This window comes from Erinaceus europaeus, chromosome 10, assembly GCF_950295315.1.
Source record: "Erinaceus europaeus chromosome 10, mEriEur2.1, whole genome shotgun sequence".
NCBI lineage: Eukaryota > Metazoa > Chordata > Mammalia > Eulipotyphla > Erinaceidae > Erinaceus > Erinaceus europaeus.
In genome coordinates, this window is record NC_080171.1 from 21,752,170 (window position 1) to 21,779,912 (window position 27,743).

Here is a 27,743-nt window from a genome sequence, read left to right on the forward strand (position 1 = left end):
TTTTAGTGATGGGTAATTGGGTTGTTTTAAATTTTCAAAAATACAGTTAATATATACATTTTTATATATATTAATAAATTGGCATATTACTCTTTATGACATAATGACATTATTTAGACCATATCATAGGGAAGACACAATATTTTCTACCCTCTTTGGAATCATTCATGTTAGTGATCATCATTAGTCATTTTTAAAACTTTTAAACAAAGCATTTAGCAGGAATATATTTATATATTTATGCCATCCACTCCTCCACTTGTAAAACAATATATATTACAATAGAAACCAAGATTCACAAAGTAATATTTAATTTGTAATATGTGAAACTTGCTAGCTTCCTTTTGATGTGTTTTATTCTATTCTGTTGTTTAAACACTGCATACTGAATAGTAAGTTTGCTTCATAATTGACCAACTATTTTGACCAAAGGATTGAAACATATTGCTCAGGATGAATATGGAACTTCAAAAATTAAATCATCAATGTTAAGATCCAATCTAATGAGAAATTATTTTTAAGTTGCTTGCTTTATCTTTTAAAAATAAATATTTTTTAAATTTATTTAATAGAGAGAGAACTCAAGGAAGAAAGGAAAAATGGGAATAGAGACAGAGAAATACCTACAGTACTTTTACCACTCATAAGCTAGGACTTGAACCCAGGTCCTTGTGCACTGTAACATGTGCACTCAACCAGGGTTGCCACTGCCTGGCACCACTAATGAGAAATTCCATGTTCATTCTAAAATCTCCATGAAAAAGAAATTTAATCTCACTATCCTAATAATGATTTGCTTTTTTTGGGGAATAGAGAAACAGAAACTTTTTGTACTTTCTTAATTAATTCATATCACAAAAGTGAGGTAATTTGGGGAAAAAATGATAAGCCGTTACACCCTCAACTGATTATATTACTACACTGATGAATGGAGAAGATAAAATTCCTTCCTTTAACTTGTTACACACAGTTGATTTTACCCCATGAAAATGCACCTCTCTTGCCTTCTTTTCTCTTTTGACCATTTTACTAACTTGAGAGGGGTAAATCTGAGAGAAAAAAAAATCCCTATTTAGTGAAATGTTGAAAATAACTGAGTCCTAGCAACAATAGCAACTATTATCCTAGTAACAGCTTGTGTTTTCAAGATGTGGGATGAATAGATTCAGTCAAGATACCTAGCAATAAAGAAAAAAAAAACTATATATGCTTTAATCTGTGAATATATTGGAAGTAAAAAACTTAAAATACTATTTTCATTGTTCGTACATTTTAAATATGAAGAAGCCTGGGAAGATTTAGGGAATTCTGTATAATGCTATTTTGGGTTATTTTGAATGTGACTTTTTCTTTAGTTGAAAGCACAGTTTAAACAGAGGCTAGCATGAAGGGAGTAAAAACACTTTATTAAAATCAGATGTTTTGTTAGGGTCACACAAAAATACTTTTGCTTTGCTAAAATATAACATGTGTGAGAGACTTTTCATAGTTCAGTGAAATTCATTATTTTGGCTCCTTTTTCCTATTAGCCTACACTAAAAGTATAGAAATATGCTATGGTAATGTAACATTTAATGATTGACTTGAACCAACTTTTTTTCTTTGTTTCTCTCTCTTCATTTTGGTTCTTATTCTCTGTAAATGGAGCTAATGAGTCATATAGAAACACCAAAAGTGTGAGTCATTTTCCTGGAGTGGTGCATCAACTCAATTAACTCCTGAATATCCTTTAGCTACTGATGTAACATGCTATGGTTTCTTTTTAGTTCCTCACATTAGCTGAATATTATAATTTTTTCAACAGATTATTTGATGAATATTTCTGTCATTAGTGAGTGACTTTCTTTTTACATTGGAGATTTTAACTCGCCATTAGAATTACAAATATAATTAGTTTGGGAAAATGGTTCTGCTACTTCTTTTGTTTTTAATTCTGCCACAAGTATAATATCTACTAATGTTATCATAAGTTTACTAATGCATTGTAAATCCAATTATATAAAACAATTTCTCAAAGTTTATGCTGTAAAAAGAAAAATAAAGTAGATTGTATTTTCCTTTTTAGTAGTTCTTTTTAAATATTTATTTATTTATTACTTTTTGTTGCCCTTGTTGTTTTATTGATGTCATTATTGTTGGATTAGACAGAGAGAAATGGAGAGAAGAGGGAAGACAGAGAAAGGGGAGAGAAAGACAGACACCTGCAGACCTGCTTCACCACCTGTGAAGTGACTACCCGAAAGGTGGGGAGCCAGGGACTCGAACCAGCATCCTTAGGCTGGTCCTCTTGCTTTGCGCTATGTGAGCTCAACCCGCTGTGCTACAGCCCGGCTCCCCCTTTTAAGTATTTTCATAAATGGTTCATGGCATCTTTTTCATTCCTTAAGAGTGTTACAGTGAAGAAATGTTCCATTATTTCTGTTATCAAAGTTAATGATACAGTTACAAATTGAAAAAGAATAGTGGAGCAGTCTTCTTTTTCTCCTCTTTGTCTTTGTCTCTCCCCCTATATCTAAAAGAAGAAAATGGAGTCAAGCAGTAGCAAATCCAGTTGAGTATACAAATTATAATGCATAAGGATGCTTTTTCAGACTTCCAGTCCCCACCTGTAGGAGGGAAGTTTCATGAGCTGAGAAGCAGTACTTCCTGGTCTCTTTGTTTCTCTCCCTCTCTCCCTCCCCCCTCCCCTCTCAGTTTCTCTTGGTCTCTATCCAAAATAAATAAATAAACAGAAGAAGAAAATGGAGAACTTTTACTGAGTCTGAGAAATAACCTTGATTTAAAAAAAAATCATATTGATTTTTTAAGTTTTATTAATATATATATATGAATACTTGTAATATTTATAAGGAAGACAAGAACAAACCACTAAATTGCACATAAACTGAACCATAATTCAGTGAGTACACACATCTATAACTGAGTGCAAGCACATTAGATTGTATTTTATGAGTTTTCATGATGAATAAATACAGCAACTATAGAAATTATCAGGACATTTCCTTTGCTTGTATAAGGTAAGACTTGACTTATGATACCTGGTCCATGGTAGCTGGTGCTCCACTAATCCTTTCAGTGTACCATTCTGATTTATTGTTTGAATACTTCTGAAGTCAAGGATCTCATTGTATCAAAATTTTACATAATTGAATCAGTGCTAAGTAACTAATATAGATAGGGCTTCTTAGAGTGCCAATTTTTTTATTATTATTTTTTGAGTGAGAGAACTGTAATAGGAAGTAGGTGAGGAGTGTATCTAAGTCTAAGTAGACACTATTTCATTAGGAACTTGATTCTGACTCACTACAGACTATTGTGTAGTTTTGCTTGCAGGTATATATTTTGCCCTAATTTATGGATACATGCAAACATATGCTCTATCTTACAGGACCTGGGCTATATCTAGGTTTTGGGACTTTGTTAGGAAGTGAACATCCTGGAATGGAATTAGAGACTACTACGAAAGGAAAGGTCTCACCTGGGTGATGAAGGTGAAGGGTTGGCATTGCGTACCTGACATCTCTGTACACAGTCTGAAGGGAAGCATGCTGATATGGTACTTGTTGCATTGATTAGTTTGGGATCTGCAGATGCAATATCATTTGGTATGAATTGAAAGAAGCATGCAGGAAAGTGAGCCCCAACCCAGAAGTTCCAGGATTGGGGGAAATATTATAAAGAAAAGTGGGAGGTTCCTGCTGTCTTAGGGTTTAAGAAGACAATAGATAGTTATTGCTATAATCACATTGTTTGGCCAGTGGGTTAACTTTGACAAATCCCCTTGTTAGGATTTGCTGTATCATACACACCATCACCATATTTCATGTCCTTTGACATTATTTGTATATAGCTATACCACCGGTTGCTTTTGTTCTCCCTGGACTAAGCTTTTAAGAGAGTCAACATATCAAAGACACAACCTATGTATTAAAAGACTCAGTCTGTGCTTTAAAAAGTTTGATACTCAGTTTTCCCCCTCTCATATGGCTTAAATAGTACTTTATATGACTACAAATTAATAGGACTGTACATAAACACCATTCCCACCAACAAAAGACTGTGTCTCATCCCATTCCCCCCCACCCCCCCCAACACATGAAGCTGAACATCCACCCTCACCTCACAATGTCATAAAAATTTTCAAATTTGAAGCATTAACCTTGCTTAAAATGTTGAGATAGTCTGGAGTTTTATTTCCTTTATGTTTTTATTATTATTTATTCTAATGAACTATATGTATGCACATATATTTTTATTTTGAAGTCAAGAAAATATTGGTGAGATGTACAGAGAAAATAATTCTGCATTGACAAACATCAACATTTGTAAAATAATTTATTTCTCTTTTGCTACAAAACTCTAGGTGTTATGCCTGCTTAATGTTATGGCAGTTTTACAAGGTAGAAACAAGTTTAGGGAATTTAAAATACCCCCAAAGTCACGTGGTATGAAGTGATGGGACTAGAGAGAGGGAGGGAGAGAGAGAAAGGGAGAGAGGGGGGATAGAGAGAGAGAGAGAGAGAGAGAGAGAGAGAGAGGTTGTGTTTTGAAGTGTATGCATTTCTAACTTTATGATCTGTTTAAATGAAAAACATATGTAACCATAAGTGGTTTCAGGATTGCAGTGGATAACACTGCATACTTGAAAATCTAATGCAAACTACCATTTCTGACAAAAAAAAAAAAAAAAGGATGACATCACTTCTGTTTCTTTTCCTCTGTGCTATCAGCCCTCAGTTGGTTAAGTGAGTAGTAGTTTCGTAAAACTTGTTTCACTTTGGGATGAGGCAGAGGCTAGTGCTTCAAACAGAAAGCAGGCTATAACTAACATCTGGTTGCTAGGTGTGGCCTCTTTTCAAACTATAAAAGCAAAGCCTGAGACTTCACTTCCAGTGTGAAACCCTTAGAGAAGCTGCTCTTCTGAGTTCTTTGGAGGAAGGAAGAAAATCTGTAAGTCCGTCTCTCTCTCTCTCTTTCTTTTCTTTTCTTTTAAGTTAGTTTTGAAAACTTTCCCCAACATGAGGTTAAATGTTCCAGGTCTACAAGGTTTATGACTAGTTGCAGACAGTATGTTTTCATAAACCTTTCTGCAGAGTTACATGGAGGTTTTATAGCTGGGGAATTACAGATTACAATGTTTTATTTTTACTGAGCTAAGAAATACAGTTTTAAAAATAATGGAAGTTTGATTATTACTGGCTTATTGTATTGTTGTTGGGGGGGTGGGAGTGGAAGGGGGTAGGAGAAGAATATGTGTTCTCTCTGAAAGTTAGAATTTCACAGCTGTTTCCCTGAGGGGGGAATGATAATGGATGGGGTGGGGAGTTTGTGGCCAGTTCAGAACTACATGCCACAAAGTGGGTTTTAAGAAACTGGTTAAGAATAGACTGACACATGTAATTTACTTTATTCTTTTGTATGGAAGATTTAATAGATTCAGACCTCACAGTGGTAATAATGTCTGTCTGTAGTAATTGCCGTTTTGGAATTAATGTTATGTTCACTCATGAAGCATAAATAGATGAGAGAATCCGCTTATTAACTTCTCATTTTGAGGAGGGTGTGGTCACATTCTCATTCCCGAGTTCATGTGTCACAGACAGGTTTTTCCAGTGTCCTTTGAAAACCTAAGGGAAGAAAATTGTTCCTGGGTGGTGTCTAATCAAGTTACCCTTTTGGAATGTCATCCTAACCCGATAGGAATATTCTTATTAGCATCTTAACTTTTGAATAAGCTAATGAGCATAAAACTTACTAGGAAAGCACAAAGCCTGTCTAAAGTGAAATTGGTTCTTTCTCTTCCTTCTCTTTCTTTTCTTTCTTCCTTTTTTCTTTTCTTTTCTTTCTTTCTTTCTTTCTTTCTTTCTTTCTTTCTTTCTTTCTTTCTTTCTTTCCTTTCTTCTCCAGAATATTGTTCAGCTCTGGATAATAGTGAGACCAGGGATTGTACTGAGACCTCAGAGTCTCAGGCATGAAAGTCTGTCATGTCACATAAACCACTATGCAATCCCCCATATCTAAGTGGTTTCCACTGGTATCAGTATATTTGCAAAAGTGGAAGGTTTTTAAGACAATTTTGATCTGTATTGATTTAAGTAGAAGTAGACCACAAAGGCCTTTCAAGTATTTTTTGTTTGTTTATTTTGAATGTTAAAATTAAGTGCCTTGCTATCTATTTCTCTCTCTCTCTCTCTCTCTCTCTTACCAGAGCATTGCTCAGTTCTGGTTTATGGTGGTACAGAGGATTGAACCTGAGACCTTAGAGCCTCAGGCATGAAAGTCTGTTTGAATAACCATTATGCTATCTAATTACCCCTGCCCTGCTATCTAATTTTTAATACTTGCTAATTAAGGAAGGTATGCTTTTCTTGCTTTACTTATATTTAAAGTTCTGTATGTTTTTTAAATAAAATATGTAATTCTTCCTTTTGCCCACTGAAATGAATTGAGGAACTACAAGAAATGCATGCACACTGGAAAAAATGATTAAAAGTGGTAAAATTATGAAAAGACTTCTTACCCAGACATTTTTGTAACCACCCTAGCCTCAGGCCCTGCCACATTTGGAAGATATTCAATTGTTGACTTATGGTGACATTCTAGTAAATTATAACATTATTAGGGAGCCAGACAGAGTTTCATGCTTATTAAATACTTTCTCAATTAAAGGTCTACCTAGATTAAGTTCTATATATGTGTTAGTTTGCTGAGTTTGTTGCTTTTAATCATAGCTCAAATGGTGAACCTATTCATTTTCACAAGCTTCAACCGCTTGAAGTGGAATTTAGACTGGCACTTCTCAGTTATAACAGATACTAAGTAGTATTTATTTCAGTACTTCATTATAAAAAAACAACAAAAAGTAAACCTTGCTTACCAAAGTTAAATATTTTCCTGAGGTCAGTTAATTAAGGAAAATTAAGCTAGAATTTAATTAAGATACAACTTATTTATTCTTACATTTATATTCTTATTTGGAAGTAAAAATTATTTGTTAAATTAGATATCTTTCACGGCCAAGATGTGGCATAGCCAGTTGAGCATACATGTTACAGTGCACAAGGACCCAGGTTCAAGACCCTGGTCCTCACCTGCAGAGGGAAAGCTACCCAAATGGGGGAGCAATTCTACAGGTCTCTCCCTGCCCCCCTTACTTTCTATTTTTCCTTTCCCTCTCAATTTCTCTTTGCCTATACCCAATAAAGAAATAAAATATTAAAATTTAGATGTTTCCAAAGTAGTTGATAATGTTACACTATTCATTGACTCAGTAATATTCATTAACATACTAAAAATCAGAGACTGGAGGGATAGAGTGAGGAGGGTTAACATTGCCCTCATGACAAGCTACTGGTAGAGGATCAGTATATAAAAAAGGCAGGATGCTTTGGGAGAACCTAGAAGGTCACCTACCCAGTGGTAAACCAATGAAGGTAAGGCATGAGTATAATTTTTCACTTACATTCTACAGTTAAGCAAAAAAGAAAAAGAGCACAAAGGAGGAAAGAACATTTCAGGCTAAGAGAACAGACTACACAAAGGCCTATAGTCAAAAAATTCCTGGGAGTCTGGTAGCCCAGCAGGTTAAGTGCATGTGGCACGAAGAGCAAGGGCCAGCATAAGGATCCCGTTTGAGCCCCCGGCTCCCCACCTGCAGGGGAGTCGCTTCACAGGCGGTGAAGCAGGTCTGCAGGTGTCTGTCTTTCTCTCCCCCCTCTGTCTTCCCCTCCTCTCTCTATTTCTCTCTGTCCTATCTAACAATGACATCAAAACAACAATAATAATAACTACAACAACAATGCAAAACAACAAGGCAACAAAAGGGAAAATAAATATAAAAAAAATAATTAAAAAAATTCCTGAGACTTCTTTTGATAATAAGGTTCTTAAAAGCTATGTCTTTGTATTATCAGATTACCTTCTTTCACAACTGTATGTGTTGGAACTGCTTGCGAAATACTTACTTGCAAAAGCACATAAGTCACAGCATTGCAAATTGAACACCCTAAAGCTAAGGTAAAATATGGCATAGTTGCCATGAATTAGCTGTTAGTGAATTTGATTTTTAAGTGTGAGCCATTAGACATGACATTCTCATCATCTTTTTCAGTCATTAACTGAAAAGTATATGCAACATTTTGAAGTTAGAAGGCATGGATTTGCATATTCTTCAATGCTTACTTCTACTAGAAAAAACTGCCTCAAAATTATACTGTTTTCCCAGATTTAAAAAAAAAATGGCAACAATGAAGGAATCCAAAAGCAAGGGTTATTACTGCTACGGCCACTATAGAAATTTGATCCTTCTAGCATGGAGCCAGAAGGGTGTGTTCGACCATGAAAATTGGCCTCATCCAGCACAAATTCCCATAGAAGTCTTTTATGAAACTGAGAGTGATAGAAACAGTGATATAAAATATATATATATATAAAGTTTTTAGTTTGAAATAATTCTTAACCCTTAGAAGAGTTTCATGAATATTGCACAGTGTGAACCACATACTCTACCCAGAGCCCCTAACAGTTAATATTTCATTATATTTGCTTAATAGACCTTCTCTTCCTGTCCTCTCTCTGCAATTGTTTTTTGTAACAATGCAAAGATGATTTCATAAAGCTATAAATACATTCCTCCACAAATTAATAAACAAGGACAGAACAATGGAGCAACTAAAAAAATTCAAATTCTTAAATTCTCAAGTTGATGTAATTACTAATGTAAGAAATATCTAGACTACCTTAATCTTGCAGCTTAGCATCTAGCATCATGACATTCTCTCTTTGTTGATCTCATGCTTTTAATTCCTTTGTACTTTTAATTTTACTTCCAGGGTTATTGCTAGGGGCTCGGTGCCAGCACAGTTCCTGGCATTTTTTTTTTTTTCTATTTTATTGGATAGGCCAGAAAGAAATTGAGAGAGGAGGGGGACATAAAAAAGGAAGAGAGAAATACGCCAGCAGACCTGCTTCACTGGTGGGGAGCGGAGGACTGGAACCAGTATCCTTGTTCTGGTCCTTGCTCTTAGTACTATGTTTGCTTAACCAGGTCCACCACCCAGTCCCCTAATTCCTTGCTACATAAGATGCAAAGCAGTCTTTTAGCTCATATAAAATATAGAAAATTTCAGACTCTTGGAATCTGCACATTTATACAGAGATAACCTAAAATGGAGAGAAAGATAAGTATCCACAAGTCATTATAAAAACTGTGACATATTGTTGACTTCCCTATAGATCAACCTCTGTATAAATGACCAGTTTCTTCTTTAAATTGCACATGATAAATATTGTCATAACTTGTTCCATAATTTAGTCACATCTGGGTTAACTATATAGTGAATCAAGTTAAGTCAGTTGATTCTTAATTGCCTATGTATGCTCCAAAGTTTTCAACTAAGAAGAAAGATTGTAAAAAAAGGCCTTGTGAACTCATTGGGCCATTTACATTATTTTATTGACTAGATAATTGTATTTCCTAGGCCAGGTAATTCTTTGAATTACATCTTACCTTGGTATAATGCATGGCTGTCTACAAAATAAATGCACATGCACTGTTTATTTTACTTAAGAAAATTCTTCCTTCAGTTTGGTTAATAGGTTTTAACAAATAAAAAATGTGATGTTTAATTCTGAAAAGAATAGGCATTGAACAGCTAGAATAGCTTTGCAAGATCACTAGAGTAAAATATTTTTGCTGAAGTCTTTATAAAGAATGTTTCAACTGCCAAGGGATTCCTGCTATACACAGTTGACTTGGGGCATATAACTATCAGGTCATGACAATATCTATTTCCTTTAGAGCACTTTCTCATATCTTGCCAGAACCCTTATATCTTTAAGTTTTACTCTGTGAAAGTGGAGGCAATTTGACTGAATTGAGATGCTTCTTCTTTTTACTTCTAACTGTATATTTGAGACAGCTTGCTATTCAATCTGACTTTTCCATATCATGTGCTTCGATTATTCAGATTACTTGGGACTAAAATCTAGGGATATAAAGGATATATTTTAAAGTGGTCTTTTCTGTGGTTATTATCTTGTCAAGCAAATTATACAAACCTCAATTCTTTGTTGCTTATATTATGTAGTTAGTAGAGAAATTATTTCTCAAGACTTTTTAAAAGAAATAAATTTATTTATATAAGCCTTTTTAGATACCAGGAACTGGAACTGAGTTATAGTCAAGTTTTCATGGTTTATTTTAATGTCATGAGGCTTATTAAAAATGTACATTAGACAGTAACTTTAACTTCTTACTTGATCTTTTTAAGTTGAAAAGAAAAAATATTGAAATACACTTTTTTTTTCTTTACTAGAGCATCACACTGTGGCTTATGGTTTTGCTGGGGTTTGAACCCAGAACTTTCAATGCCTCAGGCATGAAAGTCTTTTTACATAACCATTATGCTATCTCTCTATCCCTGGAATATACTATTTTTATAGGTCCTGAAAACAAATGTTTGATAAGTCCTAGCATAACTTATTTTGAGAATTCTACTTTTTGAGATGACAAAAAGGGAAATTTCAAAAACCTTGCAAAAAGTTGCTCAAAGTTTCAGATGTCTCTCTTTCAGCAACTAGATAGTGAAACCCCATGTACCAACAAGAATTGCACTGGTTTATTTCAGTAAATGGGAACTAAAACCAAATGCAAGCTGGACATCATGACTTTACCTTAGAGAATAGTTTCAAATTTGTTAATTACTGGCAGGGTATGTAAATTAAGTTTACAATATATTTTTTTGTTCTTATAGGTTATGGAACAATAATTGAATTAATCTCCACATTAATTAAATGGAGATAGATTCTTATTTGGATATTATTTTTCTCATGTATTTAATCTTATTATTTGGAACTGCAGTCATTTTCCAGTGTGTATGGATTATAATACTTTGTCTGAACATGTGATTAAAAAAAAAAGAGAGATTGCAGGCTTTATTACTTATGAGTCACTTAACTTCATACCAAAAAATGTTAAACTGCAGAGGCTGTTCTTCCAATACCCTCCATAAGCAACTAGCAGGGTTATCTCCCAGAGCATAAACACCATGTGTAGAGAGAGGCCATTGAAGAAGGTCCTTAGTAACACTTCCCCCAATAATGTGTATGACTGATAAGAATGCATCAACTGTGATAATACTTCATATTTTCAAACCAGCCTGGTTCAGTAAGTAAAAAGGTTGCTTAAACTTGAAAGCAATTCAAGAAATTTCCTTTGAGAAGTCTGTCAAAAGGAGTCATGAATTTTGCAATTTCACCCTAATACTTCCTGTCAGAGCAGAAGACCTGTTGTAAAATAATACTTCTCCCTTTGGGGGGTGGGGTGGGGAGGGGGGCTAGGGGGTTTGGGAGGTGCAAAGGGGTGGGGGGTGGGGGGTGGGGAGTCTAGAAAAAGTACTTGGGACAAAAAAAATGATAGCATAAATAGAAAAAGAGTGTTGAGAACAGCAATTAATTCAGGTAGTGAAATCATTTACTAGCCAGGAAAGGAGACAGGAACTGGATCATTCACTGGGGAGGCATATCATCTGAGTATAAATTTATAGATGAGTTTTTAATATTGAATCCATCTTTGCAGACTGTCACAGATTATTTTATTTTTTTCTCTAGCCATTAGTTTTCTTCAAGCACTTATTAATCTGACACAGATTATCAAAGATCGCTAAATGATCTCTAGTCTTCCATTTTAACCATCTCTGTCATTTCCCATGATATAAGATGAACTGTCTTTCTGAAGTATATGTGGAATCATGCTGCTTTCACTTTAAAACTCCATTAACATTCTTCAAAGCTTCAGGGATATATTAAAACTTCTCTGCTGGGGGTCTGGTGGTAACTCAGCTGGTTAAGCTCACATGGCACAAAGAGCAATGACCGCAAGGACTGGCGTAAGTATCCTGGTTCAAACCCCCGGTTCCCCACCTGCAGGGAGTCACTTCACAGGCAGTGAAGCAGGTCTGCAGGTGTCTATCTTTCTCTCCCCCTCTCTGTCTTCCCCTCCTCTCTCCATTTCTCTCTGTCCTATTCAACAACAAAAATAATAACCACAACAAGGCTACAACAACAAGGGCAACAAAAGGGGAAATAAGGTGGCCTCCAGAAGCAGTGGATTCATGGTGCAGGCACTGAGGCCCAGCAATAACCCTGGAGGCAAAAAAAAAATCTCTGTTTGGAGGTTCTGTAAACAATTTTCTTTCTCCTTTATTATTTTTTTCTTCTTCCACATTGAGCAGGTGGATATTCATGGAGTATTTCACTTCCACTCTGTATATTATAGTGGATAATGTGCTCTATGTCTTCTGTATGTAAGGTAGTGGCCTGGTATATACGTGCATAGGTTTGTGTTTTATAAATGAATCTATTTTTTTTCTTTCCAGATACTGAATTAAAAATGTCAATGGTACAGGAATTCCTCAAACAAGCCTGGTTCATTGAAAATGAAGAGCAGGAATATGTGGTAAGTCAAGTGACGGTAAAATCACTTAGCTACATGTAGCAGGGGAGTTTAGTATGAATCAATGTACATTTATGTGTTTCTCTTTCATTCATAGAAAACTGTGAAGGGATCCAAGGGGGGCCCAGGGTCAGCCGTGAGCCCCTATCCCAGCTTCAACCCATCCTCAGATGTCGAGGCTTTGCATAATGCAATAATGACTAAAGGTGATTATCTCTTCCCCAAATAGTCCCCTTCTGGATATCCCAGAATGGCCATTCAATGGAAATGGAGTAAGCACATGTAAGGGAAATATTATTTCATTTTCTAAATCAAACTATTTGTTTGCCAAAAGAAAATATATAGTATTTCTATAGTTTAGAGGATATTCTGGTCAAAACAGTAGAGTTCCTATAGGTATGACAGCTACCTATACCAGCTAAACTCTAGGAGAAAGTCAATGTTGAAATCAGCACCATAGAATTTCAACTAGATCCAAACACTATAGCACTGAGAGCAAAAGATAGTTTCCGTTTTATCTCCTTCCATTAGTAATTTGGATTCCAATGTAAACCACCTTGCATGCAGAGTCACGTCTATATTCTAGGCTGGTATAATTTTGTTTGTGAGTTTGCTAGAAAATTCATTAGGAAAATCTTGATAATGAGATGCTTTCCATCGATTACTGATGATGATGAATGCTGTTTTTAAAAGGCTTATGGCCCTTTACTTCCAGGTGTAGATGAAGCAACCATCATTGACATCCTGACTAAGAGAAACAACGCACAACGTCAACAGATCAAAGCAGCTTATCTCCAAGAAAAAGGAAAGGTAGGTAATAGATGTAATTTAAGGAGGCTGGATGAGGTACACCTGGTAAAGTGCACATATTACACAACCATCTGGATCCAATCCAGTCAGCCCCACCTGCAGGGTGGAAACTTCATGAGTGATGGATCAATGCTGCAGGTATTTATCTTCTCTGTCTCTGTGTCTCTCCCACTGTGCAAATTCCTAATTCTTAGCCTCTAGCATTCCTCTCAAAGAAAAGGAAAAAAAAAAAGGCTACCTAGAGTGATGGAGTTCTGCTGGCATAAAGTCACAGGATTACCCTAGTGGCAAAATAAAATAAAGTAAAATAAAAATAATTTATTTGAGTGTAGTCACATATATGTTGGATTTTGAAGTCCAGCTGCCTAATATTCCACCTACTTACTATTGCCTTGTTACCAAAAGAAAGTTTAGTGTTCTCTGCTAGAAAGGTCAGTTAATGAAGAAACATAAGTTTGTGCAAGCAAAACAGCCATTGATCAGGTTACTTGCTTAACCTGAGACAATGGCAAATTTATGTCAAAAAAAATCTTAGAGATCAGGGTTCTTATGGGTAAAAAGTGGGGATACTGGGTGTGGGGAGAGGCTACAATTGCAGTATAATAGTCACAGTTACCCCAGATTTCTGCTTAGTGAAAGAAGGAGGTGAAAGACACTGGATGGTTTTACTCACATGTGGACTATACAGTTGGAACACATAATTGCCAAATAAGTAATATAATAAAATAAAAAATGTTGGCAAACAGTCTCTAAGACTTGTTATTTTTTATTAGTGATTTAATATTGACTTACAAGACTGTAAGATAATAGGAGTATAAATCCATACAGTTCCCACCACCAGAGTTCTGTGTCCCATCCCCTCCAAAGGATGCTTCCCAATTGTTTAACCCTCTGGAAGGATGGGCCACATTTCTTTTTAGGGTATAGAAGATGGGAGTTCTGACTTCTATAATTGCTTCTGTGCTGGATATAGACATTGACAGGTTAATCCATATTCCCAGAACTGTTTCTATATTTCCCTAGTGGGATAAGGTTCTGGAGGTTAGATTCCAGGAAACACTGATAAGGTCATATGCCCAGAGGAGTTTGAACAAGATCATGACAGCATCTGCAACTTGGTGGCTGAAAGACAGTAAAGTGGAAAGCAGGATAAAATGGTGAATAAAGAGGAACCACAAAGGTGTAATATAATAGATGAAATTAGGGACTTTAGGATAGAAGAAAGCTATGAAGTCTATTTTAGGAATGTTCTTAAAATCCTATGGCTTAATAATTTCCTTCAGCTTGACAGTTAACATGGAGGTGGACCATAAATATTGTCTAGAAAAATAGTGTCAGAGTCAATAGTAGAATTTGGAAGCAGAATTAAGGCAGGTGGAGCTTTTTTTTTTTTTTTTTCATGTCTGTGGGTACCTAAATATCTTCTGTAGAAAACTGTCTTTTCAGATTCTTTGTCCAACCACATGTAGAAAAATGAAACTACACCACCATTTAACATAATAGAACAATATTAACTCAAAATGAATAATCTCTAAGACTTACTGAGTGGGAACTATGGTAATTATTTTTAGGGAACCGGGTGGGGCCACAGAATGTAGATGGTGGGTGTGGTGTGAAACTCTACCCCTGTGATCTCATAATCTTGTAACCCACTAATTAAATCACTAGTTAAAAAAAAAGAAGAAAGAAGATGAAGGTAGAATGATAGAGCTCAAAGGCTCACTCACTCTTTTTAAAGAAACCTTCAAAACTTTTTGAGATAAAGTTCTATTAGACAAAGTTGTTGTTTTTTGTGTTTCAACTCTGTTTTTGCTCTGGTTTACATAGACTCTTAGCAAATTGTCAGTATTCTCAGGGCAATACCTGGATACCATATCAATATGCTTTATGCTTCTTCCTAAAACTTGAGTAATTATATAGATTATACGTCAGTCAGTGTCTAATTATAGTAATTATTGAAGCAGTGCAAATTCCAAGATTGGGAAAAAGAAAACGATGGATGCATTTATCTTAAAGTATTATTATCTTCTTTTCTGTTAACCTACAGCTTGATAAGTCTTAATCTTCATGAATTTTCCCCCAATGTAGATGAATGGGAAAGTAGATTTTCAAGAAATTATTAATGAATTCAGTACATTTTATTCAGATCACACTATATCTGAAAGATTAAGATACTATTCTAAATTCGTGTTATACTTGTGTAGTTGAAATAAGAGACACCATTTTAGAAGACTTTGAATTCATGAATCATCAGCAAGGGGACCTGGTGGTGGCACACTGATTAAGCATATACTTTACCTCCCACAAGGACCCAGGCACAAAGCCCTGGTCCCTACCTGCAAGTGAAAGCTTCATGATTGGTGATACAGTGCTATAAGTGTCTCTTTTTATTTTTCCCTATCTCCTCTCTCTTTCTCAATTTCTCTCTGTCCTATTGAGTGAGTAAAAGAAAGAAGAGAAAAAAATAAGAAAAAATAAAATGGCTACTCGGAACAGCCAGTGATAATCAGGGAGGCAATAAAAACAAAGAAATAACATAAACAAACAAAAAAAGTAATGGCAGGAAGGTTACCTAAAAGGGTATTGCATCTGGTTGAGCACACACACTGCAGTGTGTAAACGTCTAAGCTCAAGCCCTGGTCCTCACATGCAAAGCACAAGCTTCATGAACACTGAAACAGTATTGCAGGTATCTCTTTCCCTCTCCATCTCTCTAAAACGCATCTCCCTCAACTTTTCTCTACTTCTATTTAAAATACTTAAATCAATATATTTTAAATAAAGATTACCTAAAGGTCCTTTTACCCACAGTGCTTTGTAACCAAACATGTTGCAACTCAAAAGCCTTGATTTTGTCCCTGTGTTACAGCCTCTGGATGAAACTCTGAAGAAAGCTCTAACAGGCCACCTGGAGGAGGTTGTCTTGGCTCTACTGAAAACACCAGCTCGTTTTGATGCTGATGAGCTCTATGGTGCCATGAAGGTAACTGACTCACTTGATTTAAATAAATCGCCTTTGTTCAAGAAAATGTGTAGGTTAGGTTCACTTAAGTCTACTATTATATCCTCAGCATCTAGTACAGAGCCTTCCCATTAGAAACAGAAAGAAAGAAAGGAAGGAAAAAACGAAGGAAGGAAGGAAGGAAGGAAGGAAGGAAGGAAGGAAGGAAGGAAGGAAGGGAGGGAGGAAGAAAGAAAAAGAATTAATTGATTTTTAAAAAATATTTGTTTATTCCCTTTTGTTGCCTTTGTTGTTTTATTGTTGTAGTTATTATTGTTGTTGATGTCATCATTGTTAGATAGGACAGAGAGAAATGGAGAGAGGAGGGGAAGACAGAGAGGGGGAGAGAAAGATAGATACCTGCAAACCTGCTTCACTACCTGTGAAGCGACTCCCCTGCAGTTGGGGAGTTGGGGGTTGGAACCAAGATCCTTAGGCCGGTCCTTGTGCTTTGTGCCACCTGTGCTTAACCCACTGCGCTACAGCCCGACTCCCAGAATTAATTGATTTTAATGGTAACAAATGAGTTACCTGTCCTCCTCAGTATTTCACTTTAGGAGCCATATATCTCTTTATGTCACTACCCATAATACTGATTTAAATCACATTTTGGCTTTAGGACAATGCAACAGATAAAGATTATTATTAGACTCAAATATCACGGGAGTCAGGCGGTAGCGCAGTGGGTTAAGCACAGGTGACACAAAGTGTAAGGACCAGCTTAAGGATCCCGGTTCAAGCCCTCAACTCCTCACCTGCAGGGGCGTCACTTCACAGGTGGTGAAGCAGGTTTGCAGGTGTCTATCTTTCTCTCCCCCCTCTGTCTTTGCCTCCTCTCTTCATTTCTCTTTGTCCTATCCAATAATAATGACATCAGTAACAACAACAATAATAACTACAACAAAAAAACTACAGGGGCAAAAAAACAATAAATAAATAAATATTTAAAAAGAATCAAATATCATGACTATGTCCTAAATATTTAGGAATTTTACTGAATGTAAGTCTTAAACACATTTTGGTCCAGCATGTAAGTCTTAAACACATTTTGGTCCAGCTCTGGAATTTTTCTACATTACTTCTTCATTGTTGTTATTGTTCAATGTAGGGTCTTGGAACTAATGAGGATACCCTGAATGAAATTTTGGCATCAAGAACTAATAGAGAAATCAGAGAAATCAACAGAGTCTACAGGGAAGGTAAGCTATCTGTATATTTTAATATGGGCAGCAGTTCATTGTCCCTTATGCAAGTTTTAGAGTTACAAATCAACGTGTACTTTAAATTCATCACGGAGTGATCATCTAAGTCCTCACCATTTATTTTTCTTCCTTGTCCTGATATACCTTTTTTTTTGGAAAGGAAATCTCCTATGCATTTTCTTAAAATTGAATGCTAAACATCTATGGGGACTTTGGAAAGTTTGCTTATTAAAATATTTCTTCACTGTTTGAACTATGTATACTAAAGATTATTTAGCTGACTGTTATCAGATAGCATTCAAATCAATGGTTGCTAACAAGTTCCACCCCTACTCCCACCCCCCCCCCCCACCTCTGGCCTCATCAAGATTACACTTAATAGAAAGTGGTCTCCTACAGAATGAGAAAACCCAGAGAGAAACCTGGACTGGGGGTTGTGTATTGCCCTAATGCAAGGAATTCTGGGGAAGGGCGGGGTGGAGAGGGCATTGGGGTTTGGTGCATGACGGCGAAAAATTACCTCAATTGGGATTGAGATTGTTCTACAGACACCTATCTCAGGGACATGAGGCATTGTATTCACATATCAAGAACTGAATTATACATCAATAATCCCCTTTCCCCAATAAAAGTATGGGTCTGTTAGACTAAAGCCTCCATTTCCTGCAACAGAAAACTTAATTCAAAGTACAGCTCTCTCTCTCTCTCTCTCTATATATATATATATATATATATATATGTATATATATATATGTAAATATATATTTGATAAAATTATGTCATATAGGGCATATAGATGTGCAACAAAATTGCAGCAGAAGTGCATTCCCGAGGTGACAGAGACCCCACGTGTATTCCCAGGCACCTCCATTTGCCAGACTGATCTCTGTCTCTTCTATGTCTCCCTTGCTTATGAAAGTAAATACACCTTGAATAAATTAGCAAGATTATACTTTTTAAAAATAATTTTCAAGTTAGTAAATAATCTGTGCTCAACAAAGTATTATGGTTCATGCTTTAAATAGCTTTTATTTACCTAATTTGTTCAAATTCTCACCTGCTTTATTTCAGAATTAATTAATTATGCATATTTAAACAATTTATATTTATTAGAAAAACCTCCATGGCTCTGTATTCACAGTATTATATAATTTATTTTCACTACCTTATATTAAATGGATTTAATGATTCCAAAGTTTATATGTGTTTCTAATTTTATTTTGAAAAGTGATATTTGAAATGAAATTCCATAAATAACTGGACAATAGACATTGCCCAAAGTCAGCAATATGGAAATGTTAGGTATTATTAGATCACTGTCATGATTTTTCACTAGTTTAATGCAAAAGACACTATTCTTATTTCTCAGAATTGAAAAGAGACCTGGCTAAAGACATTACCTCAGACACATCTGGAGACTATAGGAAGACTCTGCTTTCCCTTGCAAAGGTAATGTTCACATGTCTCAGGGAATGCCTATAATGTTGTAAAGAGGAAGGTCTTAAATGTGAACTCCCTTTAGAAATTAGCAATTGGCTTTCTTTATCAAATAATTTTCTTTTAATGCTTAACTAAACTAATAAGGAAATTAACTTTTTTTCAGGGGGACCGATCTGAGGATCTTGGCGTAAATGAAGAATTGGCTGATACAGATGCCAGGGTAAGAAAGTTCTTACACAGACATTTAGAGTTGACTTTCCCAAATCAAATTCTTCTACTTTAGGTGAGGTTTTCACAACACTGTCCCCAGGTGAATCTAAGATAATCTGATAGGCCAGTGGCATCTAGCGTTCGTTCCCTGAATGATGTGCAAAGTCCTGCTCTTGAGCAGTAAAGAAAGAAAAAGTTGGTCATACATTTTCTATTGATTCCATTAACCATAAAGTCAGAGAGGACTGAATGAGAGTGATGAATTAATTTGTCATTCCAAGGAGAAAATTCTGACCCTATATTTTGCATTATATTTTACCAGTGAATGCTTGAATAGTTTACAGATGTGAGTTTATATTATAATTAGTTATAAAATAAATTATGACACATAAATATTTAAAGCATATTTTACATATAGTTTCAGTATAGTGGCAAGTTGTTTATTTATTTTTTTGTAATTCTTTTTTCATGTTTTTATTTATTTTATTAAGGACAGATAATTATTTATATTTTTTAATTTTTATTTATAAAAAGAAAACACTGACAAAAACCATAGGATAAGAGGGGTTCAACTCCACACAATTCCCACCACCAAATCTCTGTATTTCATCCCCTCCCCTAATAATTTTCCTATTCTTTATCCTTCTGGGAGTATGGAACCAGGGCCATTAAGGGGTGCAGAAGGTGGAAGGTCTGGCTTCTGTAATTGCTTCCCCACTGAACCTGGGTATTGACAGGTCGATCCATACTCCCGCCTGTCTGACAGAGAGAAATTGAGAGGGGTGGGGAAGATAGAGAGGAAAAGACAGAGAGACACCTGCATCTCTGCTTCACCACTCATGAAGCTTTTCCACTGCAGATGGGGACCAGGGGCTTGAACCTGGAACTTGATTAACTGTAATGTGTGCGCTTAAGTAGGTATGCCCCTGCCTGGCCCTGAGGATTGCTTATTTATCAATTTATTGCAACAGAACATAACATGTGGCATTTTCCTGAAAGTTTCTTTTAAAAAAACAACAAGTGACAAATAATATTTTAATATTCTTTCATGTTGGTATTCTCTACAAATTAATCTCAGGAAATATAAAACTTATTGGTCCATAATCACCACTTCTGTACTTTGACAGGATATTTTTTTTCCCTTAATAGGCACTCAATCTTTTGTGTTTACGTGTTGTATCAGTTTGCTAAAAAGCCAAAAACTAACTCTTGTCCACTAAAAATTTGGTTATTTTAATAGAAATTGCACAAACAAGGCTGGGTGTGACACACCTGGTAAAGCACATATGTTACAGTGTGCAAGGAGACACATTGAAGCCCCTAGTCTCCAATTGCATATGGAGGAAGCTTCACAAGTGGCGAAGCAGTGCTTCATTTCTCTCTCTCTCTTTCTCTGGCCCCTTCCCATTTCAGTCTTTATCCAATAAATAAAGTATTTTAAAAGGAAATTTAAAAAGAATCTTTATAAACATATCAATTGATACATATCAGCATTTGAATCATTGGTCATAATAAAAAGGATCCTATTGTAACATTTCAGGATTACTATATAGCCAGTCAGTTGTATGTTTAATGCCGCTGCATAGATTGATAAGATTCAGAATGATGGTGACTAGCATTTCAGAGCTAACAGAGTATATACTTTTCCATAATAGGTGGAGCATCTTTTTCATTTACAAAAGAAAAAAAAATCTGTAGTCTCATAAAGTCAAAATATTTATCCAAGATTAGATAACTGCTAAGTTTCCACATTACAAGATGTGGCAGAATCAGAGTAAAAAGCCAGATTTCAAAAACAAAATTTAAGATCTACGTTGTTGTTGAAATATTGACTTTGTAACACTGTTGCACAACCATTGAACTAATAAGCAGAAGAAAATATTTAGAGTCTCATAAAGTTGTTCTCACAAAACACACAATTGTAATGCAAAATTATGAGTAGATCTTAGTTGAACAAGCACACGTTCAAAAATATATACTGTTTCTGATAGTTGCAGGCACCTGAGAGACCGTGGAAGATATTTGATAATATAAGATCACTATTTTTTAAGAAACTACACCTTAGTACTGAGTACTCTAATTATATTAGATACAAAGTGGCTGCCCAGAAAATCATTAAAGAGGCCTAATAACCTCCTGAGGATATGAAGCCAAAAGGTAGAAATTATTTGTGTTTCTTGACAGGCCTTATATGAAGCGGGAGAGAAAAGAAGAGGAACAGATGTGAATGTGTTCAATACTATTCTTACCACCAGGAGCTATCCCCATCTTCGCAGAAGTAAGGAAAAAAAAATGTTTTTCTGGAGTATGCTTTTGTTTTGGACAAATAATGGATGTAGTGTTCCTGAGCTCTTAATTTTATTTGTGTATTTCTAACTTTCTATAGTTAGTTACCATTTTATTGTGTTTAAAACACTGTGATTTTCATTTGTGGAACACCTTAGCATCTTCACTAATGCTTTACTCCAATTTGGAGTGTGACTAAATTGTACACATATTATGGGTCCAACAAATTGTTACGAAGAAAACAATTGAATGTGCGAAAGAAACAGAACTAAGTGAGAGAGAGGGAAAGAGATGTTCCAGAAGTAAAGATTCAGAAGTTCTCACCTTTGAGCGTATGATTTATCTGTACATTTTCAAGACATAGGTTGAGTCATGATGATTCGTCATCTGATGTAAAGTTAAGAGAAATTTACTACATATTTTCTCATATAAGGAAAGCTTTTTTACTTAGCTCTGATGTATGATAGTAAGGGATATGGTTGTCAGTCATGTTCCATTTGTTAAAAAATGTGAGAACTTGCAGACCCTCCCCCCAGATACATTAGAGCATCAAGACAGTCATTCTAGTTATTTTTTCTGAGATATATAAAAATTATGTCTGTTTGAAGTTCATTATTATACACAATATTTTTTATCAGTTGCCCTAATTTTGTTAGTTTTCTAAGAAAATATGTTTTGCATATATGTACATGTCTCAGTTTAAACTTAATATTCAGTGTTTCAGAAGTATAGTAAGTACAGCGATCATGACATGAATAAAGTTCTGAAGCTGGAGATGAAAGGTGATGCCGAGAAATGCTTCCAAACAATTGGTATGTACTATTAGAGAATTTTTAACTTGAAACTGTATTGTTAAGGCTGTTCTGAACTTGAATAATCAACAGAAGAGTCACATATAGTTTAACTGTTTCAGTAGCAGACAATATGTTTAGATAAAAGCTGTAAGTATTTAGCTAAGTGTATATAGTGACCTTAACAAAAATAGGTATTGCTTTTTTTTTTTTTTAAAGATGAGCAGATGACAAATGCTTAGTGATTCTTACTTATGCCAACAGCATGGGTCTACCATAGAGAAAAAATAGAATGATCAGTAAGAAGTCAGCTTTAGATACAGATCAGTGAAAATTCAGATCTCAGTCTATTTTTGCCTGTTAATTAAAAATGTGGGGGGAAGTTGAGAAAACTTGATTCAGTAATTCTCTGCTACTTTTTTATAAAGATCTTCAGAGAGGGTGAAACACATTAACATTCTATCTATTCAGGATAATAAGTCAAGGCTGAGGGTCTGTTCTAAAATAGTGCTTTTCAGATATTAATATATATATATATATATATGTAAAACTTTTGGAATCCTGTTGGAATACAGATTCAGACTTGATAGATTTGATTGGGATCTAGACATTTGCTCATTTTATTTTATTTTATTTTATTTTACTTTATTTATTTTTGGTCATTTCTATGGCTTCACTGCTCTGGGCTGTCTTTTCTTTCTTTTTCTCTGATAGAGAAACAGCAGAAAAAAAAAAGAGTAACACCAGAGTTCTCATCAATACTGTTGGGGACAGGGTTGAACCTGGATGCACACAAGGCAAAGTAGTGCACTATCCAAGTGAGCTATTTTGCCACACCTGATATCTGCATTTATAACAACCTGCTAGTGGATGAAAATTCTCTTTGATCATGGAACATATTACAAATAGCGAGACAGAGAGTATTAATAGCTAGCAAAGTAGTTCATGGCTAACTTGGAAGTTGCCTTATATTAAAAGCCCATCCTATTATATTAAAATAAATATTTTTTAAATATTTTATTTATGGGAGCCAGGCAGTGGCACAGTGGGTTAAGTGCATATGGTGTGAAGTGCAAGGACCCACATAAGGATCCCGGTTTGAGTCCCCAGCTCCCCACCTGCAGGGGGTTCGCTTCGCAGGCAGTGCAGCAGGTCTGCAGGTGTCTATCATTTTATCCCCCCTGTCTTCCCCTCCTCTATTTCTCTCTGTCCTACCCAACAACAATAAAAACAATAATAATAACAATGATAAACAACAAGGACAACAAAAGGGGAAAATAAATAAATAAAAATAAATCTTTAACAAAAATATTATTAGTTGGTTAGAGACAGAAAGAAATTGAGAAGGAAGGGAGAGGCAGAGAATAGAGAAAGAGAGACACTTGCTTCACCACCTGTGAAGCTTCCTCCCATAAGTGGGGAACAGGGACTTGAACCTGGGTCCTTATACACTGAGACATGCATTCTAAACTAAATGCACCACTACCTGCCCCCCTCTAAAAAGTTCTTATTACAGCATAAAACATGCATTTATTTATATCTACTTGTTCATTAGTACACACTTTTAAAAATTATTTATTTATTTATTCATTCATTCATTCGTTCATTCATGATAGGCGAAGGGAAAGAATCAGACATCACTCTGGTACATGTGCTGCTGGGGATCAAACTCAGGACCTCATGGTTGAGAATTCAATGCTATATCCACTGTGCCACCTCCCTGACCACAATACACATTGGTTTGCAATAGGAATATAAAAAGAAGGCTTAAGATAGCAGAGTAACTGAAGTTACTATTGGGTTAAATAAGACTATAGGAACTAGGTGATATTTTCATGGGGGGAAGACTGTCAGAAATCAACATCTAGAATGTCACAGGTAGTGACCAAAGAACTTATTCACTGGGAGGAGAACGTGACATGTGTGAAACTGAGCACAGAGCTCTAGTATGATAGGAGAGGGACCATGGCACTGGGGTCCTCTCTGAATCTCATTCCTTTTCTTCAAGTAAATGAAAAAGTTGCCAAGGACCAAGAAATCTCATTGTACAAAAGGTCCTATTTACACACACACACACACACACACACACACACACACACACACACACACACACACACACGACAGTTATCACAAACAGATCCTGTTAAGCTTAGTATCTTCTTTTGAAGTGCTGGGTGAAAAATATATGTGGAAAATTGAGTCTTTATGGTAAAACTTTATGTCTTTTTCTCGTGTATGTGTCTTATTTGGGGGTAAACTATGCCTATTGACATGTGTCTCTATTGTAGTAAAGTGTGCCTCAAGCAAGCCAGCTTTCTTTGCTGAGAGACTTCATAATGCCATGAAGGTAACTTGCTCACTATATCCTTTGCTTAAATGAAATTGTGCTGTTTGTGGAGAGAAGAAGACAAAAATATCATTTTGTCTTTAAATCAGACTTGTTTTGATATTTCATCACTGAAATAATCATTCTTCCAGCCAATTAAAAAGGCAATATCCTCCCTTTTTTTTTTTATAAATGGCTTTTCTTTTTTACATTTTTTAAATTATTCTTTAAATTTTATTTATTATTGGATAGAGACAGATAAATTGAGAAGAGAGGGGGACAGTGGGGGAGAAAGACAGAGACACCTGCAGGTCTGTTTCACCATTTGTGTAGCTTTCTCCCTGCAGGAGGGGACTGGGTGCTTGAATTGGGGTCCTTGTGTGCCGTAGTGTGTGCACTTAGCCAGCTGTGCCACCACGTGGACCCTATACTTCCTTATTAAGCAAAATTCTGTTGTTTGTATTGTCCTTCTTGTAGATAAGTTATCAGGTGAGCTTTTCTTACTTTAGCAGTTTATTAAAACTGTAACCATAGAAACGCATGATTTGTTTATAATATGCAGAGGAAGGTCTATATACGTTCTATTTTATTTATTTATCTATTTTCCCTTTTGTTGCCCCTTTCTTATTGTTGCTGTAGTTATTATTGTTGTTGTTACTGATATCGTCATTGTTGGATGGGACAGAGAGAAATGGAGATAGGAGGGGAAGACAGAGGGGGAAAGAAAGATAGATACCTACAGACCTGCTTCACTGCCTGTGAAGTGATTTCCCCTGCAGGTGGGGATCTGGGGGCTCTAACCCAGACTCCTTGCACTTCGCGCCATGTGTGCTTAACCTGCTGTGCTACTGCTGGACCCCTTACATTCTCTTTAAAGTCTAATTTCAGTAATTCCCTATATGAGTTAAAATGTCATTCTAAGAATGCAGAATGCCATTCTAAAATTGCTAAAGTTCAAGGCATTCTTAAGATGCATTTGAGATACCATTTCAGTGACTTCACTTTAACTGTTTCTCTAAATGTATCATATAACCATTTATGCACTTGCACTGTGTACCATTATGATGTTGCACATGGTTTGTTGTATCTCCCTAGTTCAAAAGCCCTTCAACAGTTCTCATTATTCAATTAATAGCAAAGAGACAACACAAACTAACATTGCACTACTATGTAGTGAGCCATACAGTTTCTGACCGGAAGCCTACTGTATGTATGTATATATATATATATATATATATATATATATATATATATATATATATATGGAAGGGTAATGATGAACTTACCACTGTAAATACAAATACAAATAAAGACCCTGTGCCACAGACTGGAAGTTAGTGAACTTGTCAGTTGAACTGAGACTCAATATTGAATAGTAATTAGCCAGATGAAAGCACGGGTGGAAGAGATAGATGATGGGAAAAAGGCTGGTCCAGGAAGAGAAGGCAGCATGACTGTTTCAGGATAATTCACATTATGATGCTGTATAATGAAGAAGAAGTTGTAGAATTAAACAGGTCATTGTAAACCCCCCCTAAAAATATATGCTTAATCTTAAAAATCAATAGATTATTGAAGGGTTCTAAATAAATCCTATGATCAGATTTCCAGTCTAAACTTTTTTGTTCCATTTGTAACTGAATAGTCTAGAACAAAGATAATAGCAGAAGTAAAGTTAGGATTGTAGAAGTTCACATATTGCTGATGTAGCACTTGGATTCTTGCCAGATTTTTAACACTTGTTTGCCTTTTAATGTGGAGATAGTTTATATGTAAAGTATATGAATGAACAAAAGAGCTCACAGAATCTATATTCTGCTTGGTTAAGAGTAAGTTCTGACTATGAGAGACATGCATTTTTGCACAGGGTGCTGGAACTCGTCATAAGGATCTGATCCGAATCATGGTTTCCCGTTCTGAAATTGACATGAATGACATCAAAGCATATTACCAGAGAATGTATGGTATCTCTCTTGGCCAAGCTATCCTGGTATGTTATGATTTTTATAATGTTGCTCCTTCAAATGGCAATTCTGTTTGCAAATTTATTTTTCAAAGAGAAAGACAGGCTTACCCTATCTGTAAATATTATATGTTAGATTAAATTATTGTCTTAGGATACATAATGTACAATTACATTGTATTTTTACATGTAACTCTACTAGTGGTTATGACACTGTAAAATCATGCAATATTTTCAAGCAGCTCATGGTTATTTAATCTCACACAGATAAATTAATTTAATAAACATATTAAATACTATCATTTATTTTATAGTACATATTTTTCCAGGATTAGAAATGTTTTACGTTAATTTTTTCCTTGATTTTCCATTTGTGACCTATAAAATATGTGACTAATTTATCTCATTAAAGTATTCAAATAGATAGGCAAAGTGTTATGAAATGAAAAGATAAGTGCTTGTTTAAGTTAGTTGCTTAAATTTTATAGTGGAAACATACTAAGAAAATGTGAAAATTACAAATGTATAGCTTTCTGATAAGTGTTTCAAATACTCCTCCTTGAAACACCAAATTTTCTTGTGTTATTACCTATCCACCTTCTGTTATATTTCATTCATGTAAAATAGTGACACTAATATATAACACAATTAATTCATAAACTATAACAACTTGAACCTTGTAATCTATTGGTTTTATGTAAAGATTAACAAATAACACATATCTAGAGGCATATAAGCTAAATAATTAAACATAATATCTTTATCAAATATTCTGCATAATTTCTGTGCTGTGACGCAAATTCTACATCTGCTTATATGTTAATACAATAACCTTTCTACAATTAAATTACCTTACCATGGCTATAATTTAAGGTATCATTAAATATACTCTATTTTTTCGAACCAACAGGATGAAACCAAGGGAGACTACGAAAAAATCCTTGTGGCTCTCTGTGGAGCAAATTAAACATTCCTTTGATGATCTACAGCCTTTTGATCTGAAGACTTCTTCATCATGTCTTTCTATTCCATATCATAATGTTAAATAGGACTGTTTTCTCTAGCAGGATCACAGTCTAGCTAAATGTTTCCTTAAAAAAGTATTACTCACAAATTGTTTTTATATCACAACTCTGATTAACAGAGGTATTTTTTTAAATGTATGCCCTAAACTGTACACACAGCAAACAGGTTAGGTTAAGTTGCATTGCCAGAGAAACAATTGTCTGTAGCTTATAATAAAGTTATGCTTAAAGAATA

At 35.2% G+C, this 27,743-nt stretch overlaps 1 protein-coding gene across 1 annotated transcript; it reads left to right on the forward strand.

Moving 5' to 3' along the window:
• The first annotated feature begins 4,820 nt into the window (after positions 1 to 4,820).
• ANXA1 (annexin A1) lies at positions 4,821 to 27,743 on the forward strand. Its single transcript, XM_007528750.3, has 13 exons — positions 4,821 to 4,950; positions 12,378 to 12,457; positions 12,552 to 12,660; positions 13,170 to 13,264; positions 16,134 to 16,247; positions 17,374 to 17,464; positions 18,837 to 18,916; positions 19,071 to 19,127; positions 21,302 to 21,395; positions 22,120 to 22,215; positions 24,483 to 24,541; positions 26,388 to 26,510; positions 27,394 to 27,743. Exons 2-13 carry the CDS (start codon positions 12,392 to 12,394, stop codon positions 27,448 to 27,450), a joined length of 1,041 nt encoding a protein of 346 aa, XP_007528812.1. The 5' UTR covers positions 4,821 to 4,950; positions 12,378 to 12,391; the 3' UTR covers positions 27,451 to 27,743.